At 56.2% G+C, this 18,450-nt stretch overlaps 1 protein-coding gene across 9 annotated transcripts in view; it reads right to left on the reverse strand.

Moving 5' to 3' along the window:
* Positions 1–1,976: 1,976 nt before the first annotated feature.
* The window catches only part of GPSM1 (G protein signaling modulator 1), a 65,491-nt gene continuing 49,017 nt past the window's right edge, over positions 1,977–18,450 (reverse strand). For 5 of the 9 annotated variants that reach the window (XM_038156047.1, XM_038156046.1, XM_038156048.1 and 2 more), the window contains 3 exons: positions 6,276–6,435; positions 4,015–4,223; positions 1,977–3,921 (listed from right to left, as the gene is read on the reverse strand). In XM_038156047.1, the coding sequence (XP_038011975.1) occupies positions 3,733–3,921; positions 4,015–4,223; positions 6,276–6,435 (558 nt within the window). In that variant the 3' untranslated portion in view covers positions 1,977–3,732. Of the gene's footprint in view, positions 3,922–4,014; positions 4,224–6,275; positions 6,436–10,283; positions 10,462–11,097; positions 11,431–11,530; positions 11,552–11,671; positions 11,945–18,450 lie in introns of those variants that run through there. The other 4 variants (XM_038156054.1, XM_038156050.1, XM_038156053.1 and 1 more) reach the window with 4 other exon arrangements.

Here is an 18,450-nt window from a genome sequence, read left to right on the forward strand (position 1 = left end):
TGTCAGTGCAGAGTGATGAAACAGGGGCAGGAGCTTCATCAGCCAGCTCGTGTGTGCTCAGGTCCTGCTGAGATGCAGCTCTCCCTGCCACAGCCAGCTGCTGGAGTGACCCAGGACTGACAAACAGCAATCTGCAGCTCAGAGCACTGCTGTGTTCTCCCCCTGAGCTGGGCTGCTGCCACTTATTAGCACTGCTGGAAAAGCGTTTGTTTTATTACCTTTAATCTGAAAATCAGCATTCTGCTTCCATGGTGCTGATGCCTTTGATGGGGTGGAACAGAGCAGCTGTTGCAGGATCCGTGTTGCCTTGGAAACAACTCATTTACAATCTGGCTTTTTTATACTGTTTTCCTTACCTTTCTTACCTGTTATTAGGTCCCAGGAAGGTGGTGCAAATTTTTGCTGTGTTATAGTAAAAAATGTAGCAAAATGTAGCAAAATCTGTGTTGGCTCTTCCTAGATTTTAGTGTTTTCTTGTTCCAGTGCCCTCTGTCACCAGGTGCTCTTTGGGGACAGGACAGAGACAGGTCCCTGTGCCCTGGGGCTGCCTCTGCAGCTCTGAGCATGGAGGGTGGCAGTTCTTGCTGCTGCTCTGAACATCTGGGCCAGCATCAGGGGAGGGAATTTGCACATAATATAAAAAGATTTGCTGCTAAGAGATTGCAGCTAAGAAACCGAATTTTTTCCTCCTTTTGGAAGCTGTTTTTTTTTCTGAAGAATGTTGTGTCATGGGGCAGTGGGTTTGCTCTGAAAAGGGGACACAGGTAAGCACAAGGGAGTGAGGAGAAGCAGCCTTGCTCCTGAGTGCCTTTCCTGCGAGTGCCTCTGCGTGCTTGTGTACAGCTGGGTAGGACAGGGCAGGATCTCGTGTTTCTGCTGGATTTTTAGGGTTCTTCGTGAAGAGGACCTGCCCTGCTCGCAGTAGCTCACACTCCACAGCTGCAGCAGCAGCAGCTGCCGGGCCGGCAGTGCCGCGGCTCTCCAGCGGATGTCAGCATCAGAGAGCTCTTCCCGAGGTGGGAACGAGCCTGGCAGCGTGGGAGAGGGGATTCAGCTCAGCAGCCACCGCTGCAGGCTGCTCTGGAGACTCAATGGTAGCTCTGCTCCCAGGAGCTCAGAACGAGCCTGTGCTGCTCAGGATGGAGAGAGCAGAGGTGAGACACCATCACTCTCTCCCAGGGATCGCCTGCTCCTGGGAATCTGAGCCTCTGCACACCCGAGGGCACAGTTCTGGCCCCAGGTCACATGCAGAGCTGCTGTGCCCAGGCACCCAGAGGTGTGAGAGCACCTGATGAGAACAAGCTGGTGGCTCTTTATTAATCTTTGATCAGGGCTGGCAGTGGCCAGCACAAAGGAGCCAGGCACGGGAAGCCCAGCTGTGACTTGGCTTTATCCTCACAGGGCTCAGGATCCAAACTGCTGCTCCCAGGCTGCCTTCCAGCCCAGTCCACCAGCCTGCTCATGCCTGCTGTGCTGGAATGAGCTGCTCCTGCTGCTGCTTTGTGTCTACTCCAAGGGACGGTGCCAGGGCTGTGCCCAGCACTCCCTGCCCTTGTCCCCTGGCTCTGGGGAACAACCCAGCTTTGGGCCAGGCGCCGGGGTGGCACCGAGAGCGGGCAGAGCCAGGCAGGGCCTGAAAAGAACAGCTCAGCCTCTCCTCAACCTTTTCCAGTGGCCTTTTCTCAGCCATGCAGGGCTGCTCTGTCTGCCCCGTCGTCCTGGAAACTTCTGGGCAGGGAATTCTCAGGGCTTTGTGCCTTCCCTCCATGCTGGCAGGCAGGCAGAGCTGGGATGGTGGTGGCTGCCACAAGACCTGTGTGCTCACAGTGTAAAGTGAGGTGGAGGTGGGTGCACAACACTTTCCTTAGCACATGTGGTGGTGTCTGTTACCAGAGACCACCCCCCATTTATCCCCATCCCTGTTCCAAAGGGCCAGGATTAGCCCTGCTGTCAGCCAGGAAAAATGGAAATGAGTATTTGCACTGAAGCTTAGACACAAATATTTATTAAGCACAATTCCCCCCCACCCCTTTCCCTTAAGCTGTATATTCGTTTCTAATATATTAATCCATTTGGCAGATTATTTTTTAGAAAAAAACCAAGTACCTGTGGGTTGGAAATTCCCCATTAAAATGACATTAGCAAATGCACATGTAAAAAATAAATAAGCTCATACATTCAAGTATATGGCAAATAATACCTCAATAATACCTCTGAAAGCTTAATGGTCAGGTTCCAGTTCACCACCTGGCTGAGAGCCTGTAGCTGGTCAGGTCATCATCATCAATGCTTTTCTCTTTTACAAATGCCAGCTTGGCTGGTAGGCAGGGGGTGGGCAGCTCCTCCTCTCCCCTCTCCAGAGCTCTGCCCAGCCCCAGGAGGGAGGCCCAGCCTCGGCCAAGCAGCAGGTGAGTGCTCCCAGGTAGCAGGTAAACTGCAGCTACCTCTCCACATGGTCAGTGCAGGCAGGGTAAATGCCCCGTGAGCAGCATCACTGGTCTGAAAATATCTCCCTGCTGGCTGGGAACGTTTCCATCATTTCAAATCCAAAGTGCTGATTTATTCTCTGCAGGAGCGGCGCTGCTTTGGTGCTGGAGCTGCTCAAGTCCAGCATAGTCTCTGGTCAAGCAAAGGAAAAATACTGCACCTCCTCAAGGCAGGTCCCTGCTCCCCTCCTCCAGCTTTTCCAGCTGGTCCACAAGGGGAAGGAATGACAGTAAATGTGAGTTCCCAGCCAGCTCCCCAGGCTGGGGCTCTCCTGAGGCTGCAGGGGCTGGAGACAGGTGGACAGAACCAGAGAGCCTCACTGGGAGCAGCTCAGTGCTGGCTTGGGGAGAAACAAGAGGAGGGCAGGGCCACTGGCCCGAGCTGCTGTTGGACACAGAAGAAAGGAGGGCTGAGCTGTGGGCAGAAAGCTTTGCTGGCTGTTGAAGCAGGGCCCTGTCACACACAGGTTCTGTCTTGGACACCCTCACAGCGGCTCAGTGGCACCAGGAGCTGTCCCCGATTGCTGTGGGCTGAACACTTGGGCAGAGAGCTCTTTCCTCCTTCCCTCTGCCCAGGAACAGCCCCTGCCATGGGGTTGCAGAGGGTTCCAGAGGTAACAAATCCCTCTAAAGCTTAGGGTCAGCGAGGCTTTTCCCCTGCTCAGGAGGTCCTGCAGGGCTGCAGCTGGAACAGAGAATGTCCAGGGCTCTCCAGAGAGTCCTCAGCAAACCTAAAATACACTGAGGTGTGTGGGACCACCATGCATCTGGGGTGGATAAGGTTTAAAGGACTCGGGCTTTTTTTCTTCTGTAGAAGGAACAAAGCTGAACAAGGTGTTCCAGAGAAGGATCCAGAAACATTTGTGTCAGGGAAGACAGGAGGACTTCAAAATGGAAAAGGTGTTCTTCCCTTTCCCTGTTTAAATAAAAGTGTTGTGGCAATAAAATAAATCAAGGATGGAGTTAGCTACCCCCTGTGGGCTCCTCCAAGTTCCTGGGGTGTTAGGTGATCAGCAAGGGGCTGCTAAAGTCTCTCAGGTGCTGTGCCCAGAGTTACAGTGGCCGAGTGTCCTAAAAAAAAAAACCTTATTTAAAAACTGTCCCCCATCCACTGGGCTCTCCCATAGGAACACGATGGAGGTGCAAGAGTGGGAGCACAGGAGCACTCGGGCTTGAAACCACCTACTCTGTTCTTCCTTTTTAAAAAACAAAGCTGAAACAACCCCCCCAGCCCAAAGCCCAGTTCTTAGCTGGAACCAGGCCTCTGCTGCTCCTCCTCGGCCTCCTCCTGGCCTGAGGCCAAATCCACACGCTGCTCGTCCATGCGCTTGGCCTGCACACGCTGGATGAGGCTGAAAAAGTCTTCGTCGGGCATGGTGGGGCCACGGGGGATGGAGTCTGGGGGGGCACAGCGCTGGTCATCGATCCTGGAGGACTGCAGGGGAGAGAGGGGCGTTAGCATCAGCACGGGCGGGGAGGAAGGGGCTGGAGCAGAGGTGTCAGAGCTCCCCCAGCCCTGTGCCCGTACCTGGCACTTCATGAGCATGTTGAAGAACTCGTCCCCGGGCTCCTGGGCGTCCCCCTCCACACGCAGGTGGCCCAGGTTGTTGTGGGTTATCCGCAGGCCGGGCAGGTTGCCCACGTTGGCACGTTGGTCATCCAGGCGCCTGCTCTGGGAGCTGGCGATGAGGTCGAAGAACTCCTCTGTCTGTGGAGATGCCATCAGGGTGGACTGTGCTGGGGGAGAGGAGCACAGGGCAGGGTCACCGCTCTGCCTGCCCTGCCTGAGCTGCAGAGCCCCAATCCCCTCCCCAAACCCCTCTCCAGCCCACACAAACCCAGCAGTGGGGGAATCAGGTGCCTTGATCACGGCTGGGTGCCCTGCAGGGCTCCCTGCCTGTGCTTGCCCAGCTCCTGGAGGCCACCAAAGGTGCCACCTCAGTCCAGGAAATCCAGTGTTCCCGGGCTGAACCACAGCCTGTGTGTGATCCCTGCTGTTTCCAGCACTGCCACTTCCACTCTGGCTTCCGCCTGGACCAAGAGGCGCAGGCAGAGCTGGGCAATGGCAGGTGAGCACAGAGTTCCTGGTGGCCCCTGTGGCGGTGACAGGCACCCATGCATTCCCAGCAGCTGGGAATAATTGCAAACAGGCCATCAGCAAAGCCCAGGCCTGGCTGAGCCTCTCACCTGGCAGCAGCTTCCCAGAGCCCCCAGAAATCCAGGCTGTTTGCTCAAGAGAGGCACTGCCGAGGCGAGCCCGGCTGTCACGGGCTGCAGAACCAGCAAAACGCTCCTGGGCTCTGCTGCTTCTCATCCCACCGAGCAGAGCCTGGGCTGTGCTGGTGCTGGGGGGGTCCCAGTTCGGAACCAGGACATTCATCTATCCACCGTTGACCCTTTGGAAACACCTCTGGGCAGTGCTCCCTGGAAAGAGCCTGCTGGCTCCTGCACTGCTGGGCAGGGAGAGGCTCCCAAACAACACACCAGCAAGGGAAAACTCAGAAATCCAGCCCAAGTGGTGTTACTTTCCCTAAGCACAAAGCACTGGAGCAGAGCTCTGAGCCTCCCGACACAAGTCCTTAGAGCCCCAGCTCATGGAGCTGCAGAAACACAAGAAAATCTCAGTGCTGACGCAGGGATGAGTTTCCTCCCCTTCAGCTCACAAAGAATCCTCAAAAATAACACGTCCAAAAGGCTCAGAGCCCAAATGAGCCGAACAGAATGTGGGGCCGCTCGTGCATTCTTTATAAAGCTCCACATTTTCAACCCCATCTCCTAAATTACACAGCTGTTCCAGCCAAATGCACTCGTGTGTCAGAAATGCATCTCTTGACAAAGCGATGCTCATTTCCACCTTATTTTTCAACAATAAATACCCTCTCACCTCAGAGCCAAGCTGCCTTCCTACCACAGCCTGACCTCTGCTTCAGCCCCTGCCCTGGCACACGCTCCTTGTGCTGCGGCTCTGGGAGCAGTGTCGGGGCTCCTCTCCCGTTTGCAATTCGTATTCATTTGGAAACTGATGATGAACAAATCCATCAGGTTAAATAACTGGTTTGAGCCCTTCGTGCTGGTGATTAGGCGTGTGAGGGTGATCTGTGCATTTTAGAGCTTCTCCCCAGCTTGGGTTAAACAAAGGCCCTGAACACTGAAAAAGCCACGAAACCCAAGTGCAAACACAGCCCTGCCTTTCCTGCCCTATTTGTCAGGCGCCTTCCTCAATTTATCCCTGTCCTTCCTAGGGCTGAGCAGCTTCCCACTGTTTATCCATCCTCCTGGCTCCTCTGTCCTCACGCAGCACCTATCACCTCCGTATCCAAGAACAGTACAAAATCCAGAAGTTTTTCCTCCATGGCAACGCTATTACAAAAACTGGCAATATTTTAACTTGCCTGAGAAAGCCTGACCCGGCCCCTGCATGTCCCAGACCCCAGGTTCTCACACAGCTCCCTCAGCAATGACCACCATCATCTTCCTCCTGGAAGTGGCAGAAGTCCTTGTGCCAACCTCCTTGTTCAGAATCCAAGACCTGAAGACCCACACTGAAAAAAATCCAAGCGTATTCTGCATTTCTCTCGCTAATTTACTCCCCAAACCTTAGCTCACATTCTCCAGCCTTTCCTCGGCAACCATTTACATAAGAATGTTTTTTTTCCTTCCTTAAATAATGACGGAGATCGCCGAGGAACCGCTAAAGTTCAGAGAGCTGAGGCTCAGGGCAAACATCACCAAACCACAACAGCTGGGCACGCCGCGGGAGCCGGGGATTGGGAACGCATGGGTGCTCACACAGCCGCTCTCCCAGGGCAGGGACCCGCGTGGCAGCCGCCTCGGCAGCCTCGGCTGGGCACTCCTCCAACGGGCAGCGCTGATCATCCATCCGGTTGCTCTGGAATTTGCTCAACAGGTCAAAGAAGCATTCCTCGTCCGAAGGGGTCCGGTTGATTTTCTGGGAAGAGAGAGGAGAGTCAGAGTCAGAATGCCCCGAATGAGTCCCCGAGTCCGATCGCTCTGCCTGGCGCAGCCTCGGGAATAGCCGTGCCCTCTCCTGCTCTGGGCAGGGGCTGGCTCCTGGCCGTGCCAAGCCCCACAGTCTGGAGCCTGCTGGGCTCTCTGCTCCTTGGTCCCTCTGATCCCAGAGGCTCCGGGCACTGCCACAGCCCAAACCCGTGCACGGATGAGCCTCGTGCAGCCGCCGTCACTGCAGAGCAGCCAGAGGAACCTGGAGGCTGAATGGGAAAGAGGGGAAAGGAGACAGCATTTACCCTGGCACTGCTCCAAGGGGAGCTTTGGGGCTGGACAGGGCTGGGCTCAGAGCAGGACGGGGGGAGCCGTGCAGCCAGCCTGGCTGAAGTGCTGCCCTGTGCCCAGCCAGGGCTCAGCCCAAGCTCAGGGTTTGCTTTTTCCACCAGCTAAATCCAACCTTTCCAGGCCACTGCCCCTCACACCCCAACACTTCCCCTCGGTGCCCGTCTCCCCAGCACAGCACTTGTAGCAGTCACCCAGCTGAAATGCCACAAAATTACAGATTTTCAGGACAACAGCTCTTGCACAAGAGCCCCAAATGAGCACCTTGCACTCGACAGGGATATATTTAAGTTGTGCTGCAGGAGGCTCGCGTTGGAGGCAGCCTCTCCAAGCCACTTCCAGCAGGGAGAGGGGCTGTGCGTCCTGATCTGGAGCAGACAGAGCAGCAGGAACCACAGATCCTTCCAAGGAGTCACTTGGAATGGGAAATAAAATTAGCCAGTGATAAGAGGGGCATCTGCCAGGCTTGGGGATATTCCCTGCACACCGAGCTGGTCCTACCAGTTGCTGGGAAAAAAGCCACAACAGAAAGCAACCAAAACCTGTTAGAACTGGGTCTGAGCTTTTTTCTAGCAGAGGCCAGTCTGGGAAGGGGCACTCGGTCCCTCCTGAGGGGCTGCACATTCCATCAGAGACACAGAGGGCACAGCCAGCCTTTCCTGCAGAGCAAGGGATTCCCTGGGCTGCTGGTGAAGCAAAGTCTCTCTCCCAGCTCTGCTGGTGGCCCCTCTGGGCAGCCTGGGAGCCCTCCCAGTCCCACCACACACGGTGCTGCTCCCACCAGAGCTCTTCCCCATGACAGGGGCAGGCAAAGCCCTTCAGGGGAGCTCTGCAGTGGGGAGAGACTTGTGCTGACAGGGTTAAAGCCACAAGTTGGATTGGGTAGATGAAGGAAAACAATTTTCCTGTATGCTAAGCGAAGCAGATGAGATGCACTCAGCTTCTATTTAGGGCAGCGTCAAAATTAGCAGCAGGCCAGAGAGGAACATTGGCAGTGTGGAAGCTGATCAGGGAGGGGAAAAACCCCTCTCACCTCCTGCCTGCCACGTGCTGATCCACTAATGGAGCCACAGCTCCAGTGGACCCTCTGAACCACCAACAGTTGCACCTCGGAAATCAAAGCTGGCTTGGGCTTGAACTGAGGGTGAACCACATCTCTCACAGCTCTGCTGTGCTGGATTGTGTGACCCAAATTTCAGGGTAGAGGAGGAAAGCGGTTCATTCACACCGAGCCTCCCTCCCGCTGTTCCACGACTGCTTGGAGTAAAGCAGAGCAGTCCTGGATCCAGGGGGAAGTTCCAGCTTCCAGGAGCAGCCTGGCAGTGCGTGCCAGAGCCCCCAGCTCAGAGCTCCCCCCCAGAGCACATCCTGCAGAGACCCTGCGGTTTGGGGTGTCTGGATCCTGCTCCCGATGCACCTGGCAGAGAAAAGGATGCTCTGAATCAGTAGGAAGAGCAGCCAGAGCATGGAGGTGTGCGGCAGGGCTGGCTGTGTGCCTGGTACCTCCCAGAGGCACCCGAGGGGCAGGAGGTCAGTGCCCATGGGCCATGTTAGTGCTGACAGGGCTGTGCCAGCCCATGGGCAGCCCCAGGGCAGCAGCTGCGGGCACCAGGCTCCCTCCAGCCAAACCCTGCCCCAGGCCTGGACCTCTCTAATTAAAATGCCCACTGAGTGCTCGGCTCCTTCCCTGGCAGGCTGCTCCCAGCCCTGAGGCAGGAGCTGTGAGGGCAGATGGAGGTGTGATCACACCCTGGGGCTGCCATCTGCTCCCAGCGAAGCTCGCCTGGGGCTTGGCACAGCCAGGGTCAGGAGGCTTCCCAGGAGCCAGGGCATCCCCTGGTGGGGCTGAGCAATGCCCTGCCACAGCACAGACACACAGCCACATCCCCAGACAGCTCCTGGGCACCAGATTCAGTGTCCAGCCCCGAGACCACTTCTCACCTCATGGCCGGTGTCCCTGTCTGGCCTCATCCTCCATCCTCTGCCTCCAGCACTGCAACTGCCCAAATTCTGCCAACTGTCACCTTCCTGTGGCAGCCAGACGCTGTCACAAGGAGTAAAACCAATGGGGCAGAGGGACCCGGGGGCTGCTGGCACTGCAGAGATCACCCCAGGGCAGGTTTGGCTGCAAACACACTTGTCCTTGGCACGGGCACAGAGACACTCCCACCTCTGCCCACACAGGGACAGGGACAAGTGTGGAGCCTCTGCTCCTGCTCCCTGACCTCGGGCAGGACAGGGATGGCACCATCCCAAGGAGGTGGAGGTCCCACTCATGGGGGTCAGAGCTTTGTTCACATTTTCTGAGAGTGGCAGGGAGCAGGACTCCCTCTCCTCACACAGGCCACTGGAAGGAATCCAGGCTTTTTGCACACATTCCCTTGCTGGAGGAACAGGCTGTTTAACCTGCCTTTGTGGATCCAGGATGTGTAAAACCACAGCTGAGGTGTTGGAAAGGCAGCGAAAAGCAGCTGCAGAGTGTGACAGGCGCCTACTCTGCCACTGTCCCCTCTCCCTGCAAGCTGGGACCACCAGCTCCCTCAGGAGCCCCAAGCCAAGGTCATTACACCCCATGGAGAAACACAAATCCACCCATTTTCCTCTCTGATAAATTCTCACACCACATAACACCTGTGTTCTCACACCACAGTTCTGGGATGAGAGGGTCCTGGGCTGCCCAGCTCTGCCCCAGAGGTGCAGGACAAGGAGCAGCATCTCCCGCAGCAATCCCTCAGTCTGACCACTCCAGATGTGCAGCTGAGGCCGAGGCTGGAGCGATCCCAGGCGAGGCAAAACAAAGTCAGAACTGACTCCTGTGCCTCACCCCCCTTGGCCATTTTCACTGGGATTCAGGAAAGCCATTAAACAAAGGCACAAAGCCTCGCCGCAAGAACTAAACCACCTCCCAGCTCCCAACACCTGAAGGCTCAGCACACAAATGCCCTGCAGGGCTTCCCCCTTGGACCCGCTGCCCACCCGGGACCCTGCAGAGAACCTTTCCCAGCCACGTTCCCACTGCCGAGCCCCATCCTGGGATCAGCACCCTGTCCCAATCTCTCTGTGGCATCTGAGCAATCCAGACCCCCAGCCAGCCCCAGCTGTGCCCCCACTACACCAACTTCTGCTGCCAGAGATCCCTCAACCCAACGCTCTGGTGGCGGCTTCTCCCACAGCTTCCTGCTGCCCCCACAGCAGCTCGGGATGCAGCTCTTCCCACAGCGCTGCTCAGCCCCACCAAAGTCTGTCAGATCTGCTCTGGGACAGCAACCCGGAGGTCCCCAAGCACCTCAGGAGGTATTTCTGTGCTGGCCAAGTCGTGGCACATCCCTCAGTGCTTCCATAGTCACCAAACACGGGTGGGACATCCCCTTCGAAGGGAGCTTCACCCACCAAACCGAACCACAGACCCCCAAGAGCCACCCAAAGGGCCGAACCTTGTCCCTCTGTCAGAGCAGCTTCTCTCACAGCTGGTGTCCCCAGGGCACTGACCTGCCTTTGGTTCCCCTCCTCTCCTCCAGGCTCAGCTTCTTGCAGCCCTGAGCCAGTGCAGGATGGAGCCGTCAGGCTCGAGGGCTGCTCACTCCAGCTTTGTGCAGTGCTCCCAGGGGACAGCTGGCTGGGACCTGCAGGCAGGACCCAGGGGTGGATGGACCCTGGTGGGTCTGGTACAGAATATCCAGCTCAGGAGCTGCTGCCTGAAGGTGCCTGGTGAGTGCCCAGGTCAGGGACGAGCGAGGAGGGCGGCGGGTTCAGCAGCTGTCACTGTCACCCCCTCAGAGCGCGCCGCCTCGGCATTTAAATGTGTCCACCACAATTCCAGCTTATCCCAGGAAGGACACAACCTGGAGATGAAGTGACCTGACCATGTCCCACAGTAACAGGACCCAGCAATCAGTCCCCAGAACCAAGTTCTCCCCTGTGGACAGTCCCTGGAAATCTGTGTCCTTGCCCAAGCAGGGCTTACCTGCCCTGGCATTTATCCATTCCCACACATCTGTGCCCACGTGCCCTGCCCTATCTGCCTCTCCCCCGTGAACCACACATGCCACCGCTCCTTACCTCTGCTCTTTTCAAGGCAGCCGACCTCAAAATCTCCAGACAGGAGCAGGGCTGGTGCTGCTGGTGACCACCAGTGCCAGGAGCACCTCAGCCAGGGCTGTCTGTCAGTTCCCCGCACGCGGCTTTTCTCTATCCTGCACCACCCCACACCTCACCCCACAGAACTCACCGTGGGGGCTGCACCTCTGGCACAGCCACAACCCCAAACCCCAAAACCATCAGGCAGTGAACTTCCCAGCCTCACCTGGAGAAAGGCTCTGAGGGGGAGGTTTGCAGAGAGGCAAGCGGGGGCTGGAGGAGAGGAGTGGAAGGAAATCCCTGGCTGAAATCCACAGCCTGTTTTACCAGGAGCTGAAATGCCTGCAGAAGCGTCCCTGTGCTCCGGAGCGGGGCTGTCCCTGTCCCCAGCCAGCAGCTCCTCGGCTGGAGTCCCCACTCCTCCCAGCTTCAGAGGCAGCAGAGCTGCACAACTCGCCCGGTGTTTGCTCAGGACAGCGCTTCCCTTTCAGTGCCAATCCCCCCGCGGGGCAGGGCTGGTGACAGACACCCCGTGTCCCTCCCCCGGTGGCTCAGGGACCCACCGCCCACCCTCTGCTGTGCCACACAGCACACCGAGCAGCCCAAGCACCGCCGCAGCTGCGCCGCTATCAACAATAAAAACTTCCCACCGGAGCTACCTGAAAACTTTCAACCCCCGAGCGCACCCACGGCACATCCCGGCCCGAGCGAATCCTCCGCATCCACCTCCTCCTCTTCCTCCCGATGCTCTCATTTCAGAGGAAGAAGGACCCAGGACAAACCCCGTTTCCCTCACTGACCTCAGCAGCGGCTCCTGCGGGGCTCCGGCTCTCACATGTCCGCGGGCAGCGGCGCTGGCTGCTCCGGCCGCCCGAGGCTCCGCCGAGCGCGGTCCGTGCCGAGCCCTGCCCGTGCCGAGCCCTGTCCGTGCCGGGCGATGCGAAGAACGTCGCCGGCTCCAGCGACCCGCCGGCTGCGAGCCGAGGCTTAAAGCGACAGCCCCGCTGCCACCTCCTCCCCCCGGAGCCGCTCCGTGCCCTGGCACGATGGGGGGGCTCCGGAGATCTCTCCTGGCTCCCTCACCTCGCTGCCACGATCCTCCCGTTATTAGATGATGCTCTTAAACGCACAGTGCAGCTACGTGAATATTTAGCTTCCCTTCCACCTCCTCACCTCCCACCCGCCACACTCACTTCACCTCAAAAATAGATTGGGATCGATTCTCCCAAACTACATCTGCAAACACGCTCGGCTCCGCAGGCACAGGCAGCACACGCTCTGTGCACACACACACACACTCTGATCGTTTGGATTCAAAGCACCAAAATACTGAAGGACCATTTTTAGCTCCTGATAGTCCTCCTGCTCCTTGTATTATTAGATGTGTGTGGTTTTTTTGTCTTATTGCAAGAGCCTAGGCTGCTCAGCCATAAGCATCTCTTGATTTAAATGTAACGCTGCTCGACAGAGGGAAATTTCTAATTGCAACAGGGTTTTCAACAGGGAAAGATGGAAATGCCACGCAGCAGCCAAAGAGCTGTTCTTACCTCACGTTTGTGAGATGGGAATTACTGACAGTGAAGTGGGGCACTGGGAAGAAAAGCACTTTTCCAAAGGGGCAAAACGGGGACAGAGCCCCACTGGCGCTCTCGGCTCTCTGTCCACACTCCTCCTTCATTCTCATTTTTCACTGCAAAAGTAGGAAATCACTTTAACCTGAACAGCTCTGGGGAACTGCCCATGCTGCCCCACACCAGTAAATTCATTTCCAGGAGCCACCCAGTATTTTCCAGAGAAAGATGGGAACTGTGTGGGACCTGAGATCAGGACTCCTGGCTCGGTACCCGGCCCAGACTGAAGAGGAAGAGCAGGGTGAGGGAGGGCAGGGCACAGCCACAGCTCCTGTGAGCTCAGTGCTGTGCTGCAGCCCCATTCCCACTGGGGCTGAGATCAGGGATCCATGGACAGAGAGGGGCAATGAACCAGGACGGGGACTCTGCCCCTGATCTGAGGAGCTGAGCCGCCTTTGGAGAGCTCTGAAAGGGGGAACCTGCAGCTGGTATAGGGGGAAAGGCAGAAAAGGGGTACAACAGAGGGATGAGGTGCTTGGAACAACATGAGGAAATGACATTTTCCCTCTGAGTTTAGGATGCAGCAAAGAATAATGAGCGAGACATCTGTGATCTGCAGAGACACCACCTACCACGTCAGGCTGGAGCTCAGGGAGCTGAGCGTGCCTTGGGCACACGTGTGCCCTGCCCTGTGCTGCGCCCAGCCCCCGGCACAGCCCATCCACACCCTGCCCAGGCCCAGGACGTGCACACGCTTCCCTTGGAGCATGAAATTATCACCCTCACTTGGACAGTTTTCAAAGATTTTTTTCCCTTTAAACAACTCGCCCACTCATCCCTATAAACGCCGGTGCTAAAAGCCGGTTCTGTTGTTAAGATTTCAAATAACTCGGGTTTTATTGTTCCAAACAAAATCAAAATAACTCACCCACGCTCCCTCCTTCCGAAATACACTCAGTGCTGACCTGCTGGGACCGTGCCCTGCTGCCCCACACGGCTCAAGCACAGGGCTGTGCCTCACAGCAGGTGACAATATCATTTCTGATTGCATGTGGGGGAGCCCCAGGGGTGTCTGCCTCAGGTGTTACTGACACCTCTGCTGCTTGCAGGGCTGATGTGACTGTCTGGAAGCCACTGCCACCGTGACCAGACTGGGCCACTTTGTCCCACAGCCACTTTAACACAGGATTTACTCTTTTTCCTCAGCTCCACAACAACCTGTCCTGAGATCACAGGTCAGTCCAGCCCTCACTGCTGAGACCAGGGGGAATTACTCCTGGTTTCTCTTCTGTCTACTCACACAATCCTCTGCAGTTAATGCAGCAACTTTTCCACGTGGGTTTTAACAGCATTTTCCACGCCAGGCTGGGTTTCCCTGGCACTATTCAACAGCAACACACCAGCCTGGATTTAGCACCTGGAGCTTGCTTTACTAACCAGGGACACAAGGCAGGAGCATTCTCACTCCAGGTCAGTCTCTGGAGAAGATGAGTGGCTGCAGAGGTCAGAATCAAAAACCTGGGGGATCCCTTAAACACCAAAACTGGGAGTGAACCTGAACTACTACTTGGAACAACTCAGGCTGGAGGTGGATGACAACAAGCAGTAAGTTTTTGGGGTGTAGCTCTCACCCAGGGCTGTGGTGCCTGGCTGTGCACACCAGCACACACCCAAAGCAGTAAAACACAGGGGTTTGGCTGCAGCTCACTGCAGTGACTGACCCTGCATTTGGAGAGGGGGAACCAGGACCACGCTCAGCTGTGGAGTCTCAGCTGAGCAGCACTAATTTGCTAAACTGAAATAACTCCGTTGCTGGAAAGGCTATAACCCATATTCCTGGTTAATTAGCACAAGGTTAATATATAGAGCACTTTTTCTATCCACCTCCCCACTCCAAGCCCCACAGGGCAGGGCAGGTGAGCTCCTCTTCGGTGATGGAGACAATCCGTGCTCCAGCTGCAGAGGTGCCCTGCTCTCCCCATCCCTTGCACTCCCTGCACCTCACGCTGGATCTTCCTGACAGTTTGCTTTGAAAACTCTTTGCAAAAAAAAGCCTGCTTGTCTCTGGATTGCCAAAACTGCGCTGCTTCCTTGAATCAGACTTTTATTTAGACACCTACTTGCTCTGAGCACGGTGAGGTTTTCAGAGGGAGCTGAGCAGATGCAGCACCTTCCTCAGGGGTGGTGGGGATGGGGGAAGTTGGTCGTGGAGCTGTGCACACCCATCCACATCAGCACCCATAACACATCCAGCCTGCACATAAACACCCCCTGCTCAGCACACACCCAGATCTTAATTATTATTTACTCCCAGCCCAGAAATGCCTGAAGGCCGCCTTCGAGATCAAGGCTTTGTTGTGCAAGGCACCCCACAAAACACGAAATCCTGGCCCTGCTGGGGCTGGTACCTGTGGGTTTGCCACTGCAGCCACGGTCTGTCTGACCTGCTCAGGAGAGTTGAAACAGGCAAGACAAAAATCACATGCAAAGGCAGGAGCAGCTTCTCCTATCAGCCAAAAGCATCTCCTGCTCTGGTACCTGCTGCTGCAAAGGGCAGGATGAAACTACAAACTACACCCTGTTTGGGGTTCGCTCCACGTGACAGTGCCCAGAGAGCACTGGGATTCAAGTGGCTTCAGACACAGGCAAAAATCCCTCCTGGGACTTTCCTGCAGGTCCCAGGGAGTGGCACCTCCTGCACCCTGGCACTCGCAGTGCCTGGCTCTGCTGGCTCCCAGGCAGGGCTGCATTGACTGCTCTGCAACGAGCACTGCAGGGAGCTGGAACTTCCCCTGGGGCACAAACAGCACGATCCAGGCTGGAAAAGTTGGATCCATGGGATGGTTTGGGGCCCTGCTCTAATTGCACATCTCCCCAGGGGAGCCTCTCCAGCCACCCCTGCACTCGGAGCACCTCACTGGGCTCAGCTCTGCCAGGGCTTCTGGGGCCACACGGGCAAGGGGAAGGAGCCAGGGGCTCTGAAAAACCATTATTTGGGCCTTTAGATTAATTGGTGTTAACTGCCTAGGGAGGCTTAAAAATAGCACAGTAAATGGAACATGTGGATGCTGAAGGTGAGGTGTGAGCAGAGGCCACGTTAACCTGACACAGGCTGTGCCCAGCCTGCAGCCAGTGCCCAAAGCAGGGACAGCTTCTGCCCAGCTGGGAATTGCTGCCTGCACCTCTAATTCTGACCCCCTCAGCTGCCTTCACACCTATCTGGGGGCAGGGGAACCTCCCTGCTGCCACTGCAGGTTTTATCAGGAGAGCTCCAAGAAACAGCCCCTAAACCCTCCAAGAAATAGCCCCTAAACCCTCCTTCTCCTGCAGCCATGGGGGACCCTCAGCCAGCTCCCAGGCAGACACAGATCAAGGAGAGCTCAGAGAGACCCCAAAGCCTCTGCTCGCCCCAAGGCCACCCCGAATCCAGAGGAGAGGACTGCATTGATGGGACAGTGTCTACCCTAAAGCAGTGACTTAAGGAACAACCTGTCCCCTGAGGAGGTCACTGCCTCCTCCCTGCCCACAAACTGCAGGGATGGAGCTGCCTGGTGCCAGTGAAGGCAGCAGGGTGGCCTCTGGGCATGATGCCCCATGGCTGCTCTCTGGGGTCCCCAAAACTGGGCAATAACAGACAAAACCTGCCCCAGGGCTGAGCTGTGTTTGTGTCCTCTGGGGGAGCCTCCACTGCTCAGCAGCTGGAAACAGCCACAGTCAAAGATAAGGCTCAGACAGAGCTGCTCTGTCCTTCAGTAAACCCCAGAAAACTGAACAGCAGCAGCATTTCCCGGGTTTCAACGGAATTTACAGAAAGAGAAACACAAGTTGTTGGCACAGAAAGGATCCTTTAGCCCCAGCAAGCACAGCCAGACCGTGAGCCCTTCCCAGCACAGGGACCTGCTGGATCCATCCGTGGCAGACCCCACCTGGCACAGCTGGGAGCTCAGGGATGCTTGTGCAAGAAAATCAAACACAGCCCCGAGTCACCAGAGCCCCCCTTGTCATCTGGTGTCCCCCCAGCTCCAGGGATTTAAGCCCCATTAGGCTGATTTACATCCAAAGAGAACCTGGGCTATGATTTTTCTCAAGCTCTTCTGCCATGTGAAGTTTATTTCATGCCAGAGGCCAGAACTGTGAAGGTACAAGGTGCCCCAGGCACAGCAGAGACCCAAGAAAGGAATGAAAAGTTACAGATTTTGAGAGAAATCAAACATTTGGAGGCTTATCACTCTGGATTTGGCTTCAATTCATCCTTTTTTTTTTTTTTCCCTGTGCTGTTCCCTTTAAAGTGACAGTTTCTAGGAAATGGTGAGTGTAACATCTCTTTTACTGTCTCATCCCACTTGATGGCTGACAGTTTGCCGGGAGAAAAGGTTGTGCAAGGAGGAAAGCAGACCTCAATTATGGCTTCAAAGTGCCAATATCTGCAAACTCAGTTACAGTGAGTCAAGAATGGATTTGGAGAGCTTGGTTTGTCACCTCCAGCCTGGCTCATCGACCTTCAGACCTCCAGCATGAGTCTGCTGGGTGGCCTTGCACAAGCAGCTCAGCTTTTACCTCCTTCCTCGAGCAGACTCCTCTGGTAAGAGGCTTTTCCTCACAGTTTTCTGGCTCCAGAGCTGGCCTCCACATGGAGCCAGTTCAGGATGGAATATGAAGTCCCTGATCCTCAGCCAGAGCAACAGCCAGAGCCTGGGTGTCCTTGGTGTCACCCCTGCAGATGGCAGGGCTTGGGCAGCCTCCCGCACGTGGCACAGCCCGTGGGCTCCCTGCCCCGTGTGTGCCTGATGCACAGGCACGGGCTCGCACAAATCCTGTCTGCCATCTCCCTTCCACAGGCTCAGCTTTGATCCACAGCCTGACCTCAGCCTGGGAGGAGGGAAAACACACAGAGAGGGCGTGCAAGCAGCAGAGATATCCCAAAGCCAGGGAGAGCAGGGACACTGATCCCTGCAGCCCCAACTGCCCTGCCAACAGCAGCCCTGCTCCAGGGAGCACAGGGAAGTCTCCTGCCTTCTCAGGAAGGGCCATTCCCAAATTCAATCCCTGAAATTCAAACCCTGGATCTGCCCCTCAGGAAGGGCCATTCCCAAATTCAATCCCTGGGATCTGCCCCTCAGGAAGGGCCATTCCCAAGTTCAATCCCTGGGATCTGCCCCTCAGGAAGGGTCATTCCCAGGTTCAATCCCTGGGATCTGCCCCTCAGGAAGGGTCATTCCCAGGTTCAATCCCTGGAATTCAAATCCTGGATCTGCCCCTCAGGAAGGGCCATTCCCAGGTTCAATCCCTGGGATCTGCCCCTCAGGAAGGGCCATTCCCAGGTTCAATCCCCCAGGCACGACACTTGCCTGCAGCAGAGCCAGCTCTGCCCTGCCTCCCTCTCACTCACACGGGCTCATTGGATAATTACAGAGAAAACTAAGGCAAATCCCAATTTTAATGCCATTATAAAACAGAGAGGGGGAATTCATTACCTGGCAGCTGTTCATATTCAAGGAAGAAACTGATAATTTGCCTCTGAGGCAATGAATGCAGCAGAGGCAGCACAAGCCAGAAAACGCTGCTGCCTCCCCCCACCTTCTCCATGCAGCCACTTTTTGCAGAGCTTTTCTATCCCCACGTTTATTTCCCTGCCTCCCATGACCAAAGTCCCACAGAAGAGTTACTGTCAGGGCTCTGCAGAGCTCCTGAGAGCTCTGGCTCTGCTCCATCTCCAGATTTGGGGGAGCAGTTCTTACACCTCTCCCGGCTTGTGCAGCATCTGTGCAAGGAGCCCACCTGAGCCAGAGAACAGGAGATGAGGGGACCCTACAGCTCAGCAAGAGCCTCACAGAGAAAGACAGGTCAGACAATTCAAGATGACTCTGGGGAGACGCCCCTGACTGCTTCTCCCAACAGCCCAGATCCCTGGAAGAGCCTCCCCATACCTGTCAGGCTGGAGCTCTCCAGGTTTTCCTGCACATCCCGCCTCCAGCCAGGAACCAGCACAGCCTCCCTGCCCCGAGCAC

Source organism: Motacilla alba, chromosome 17 (genome assembly GCF_015832195.1).
Source record: "Motacilla alba alba isolate MOTALB_02 chromosome 17, Motacilla_alba_V1.0_pri, whole genome shotgun sequence".
Classification (NCBI taxonomy): domain Eukaryota; kingdom Metazoa; phylum Chordata; class Aves; order Passeriformes; family Motacillidae; genus Motacilla; species Motacilla alba.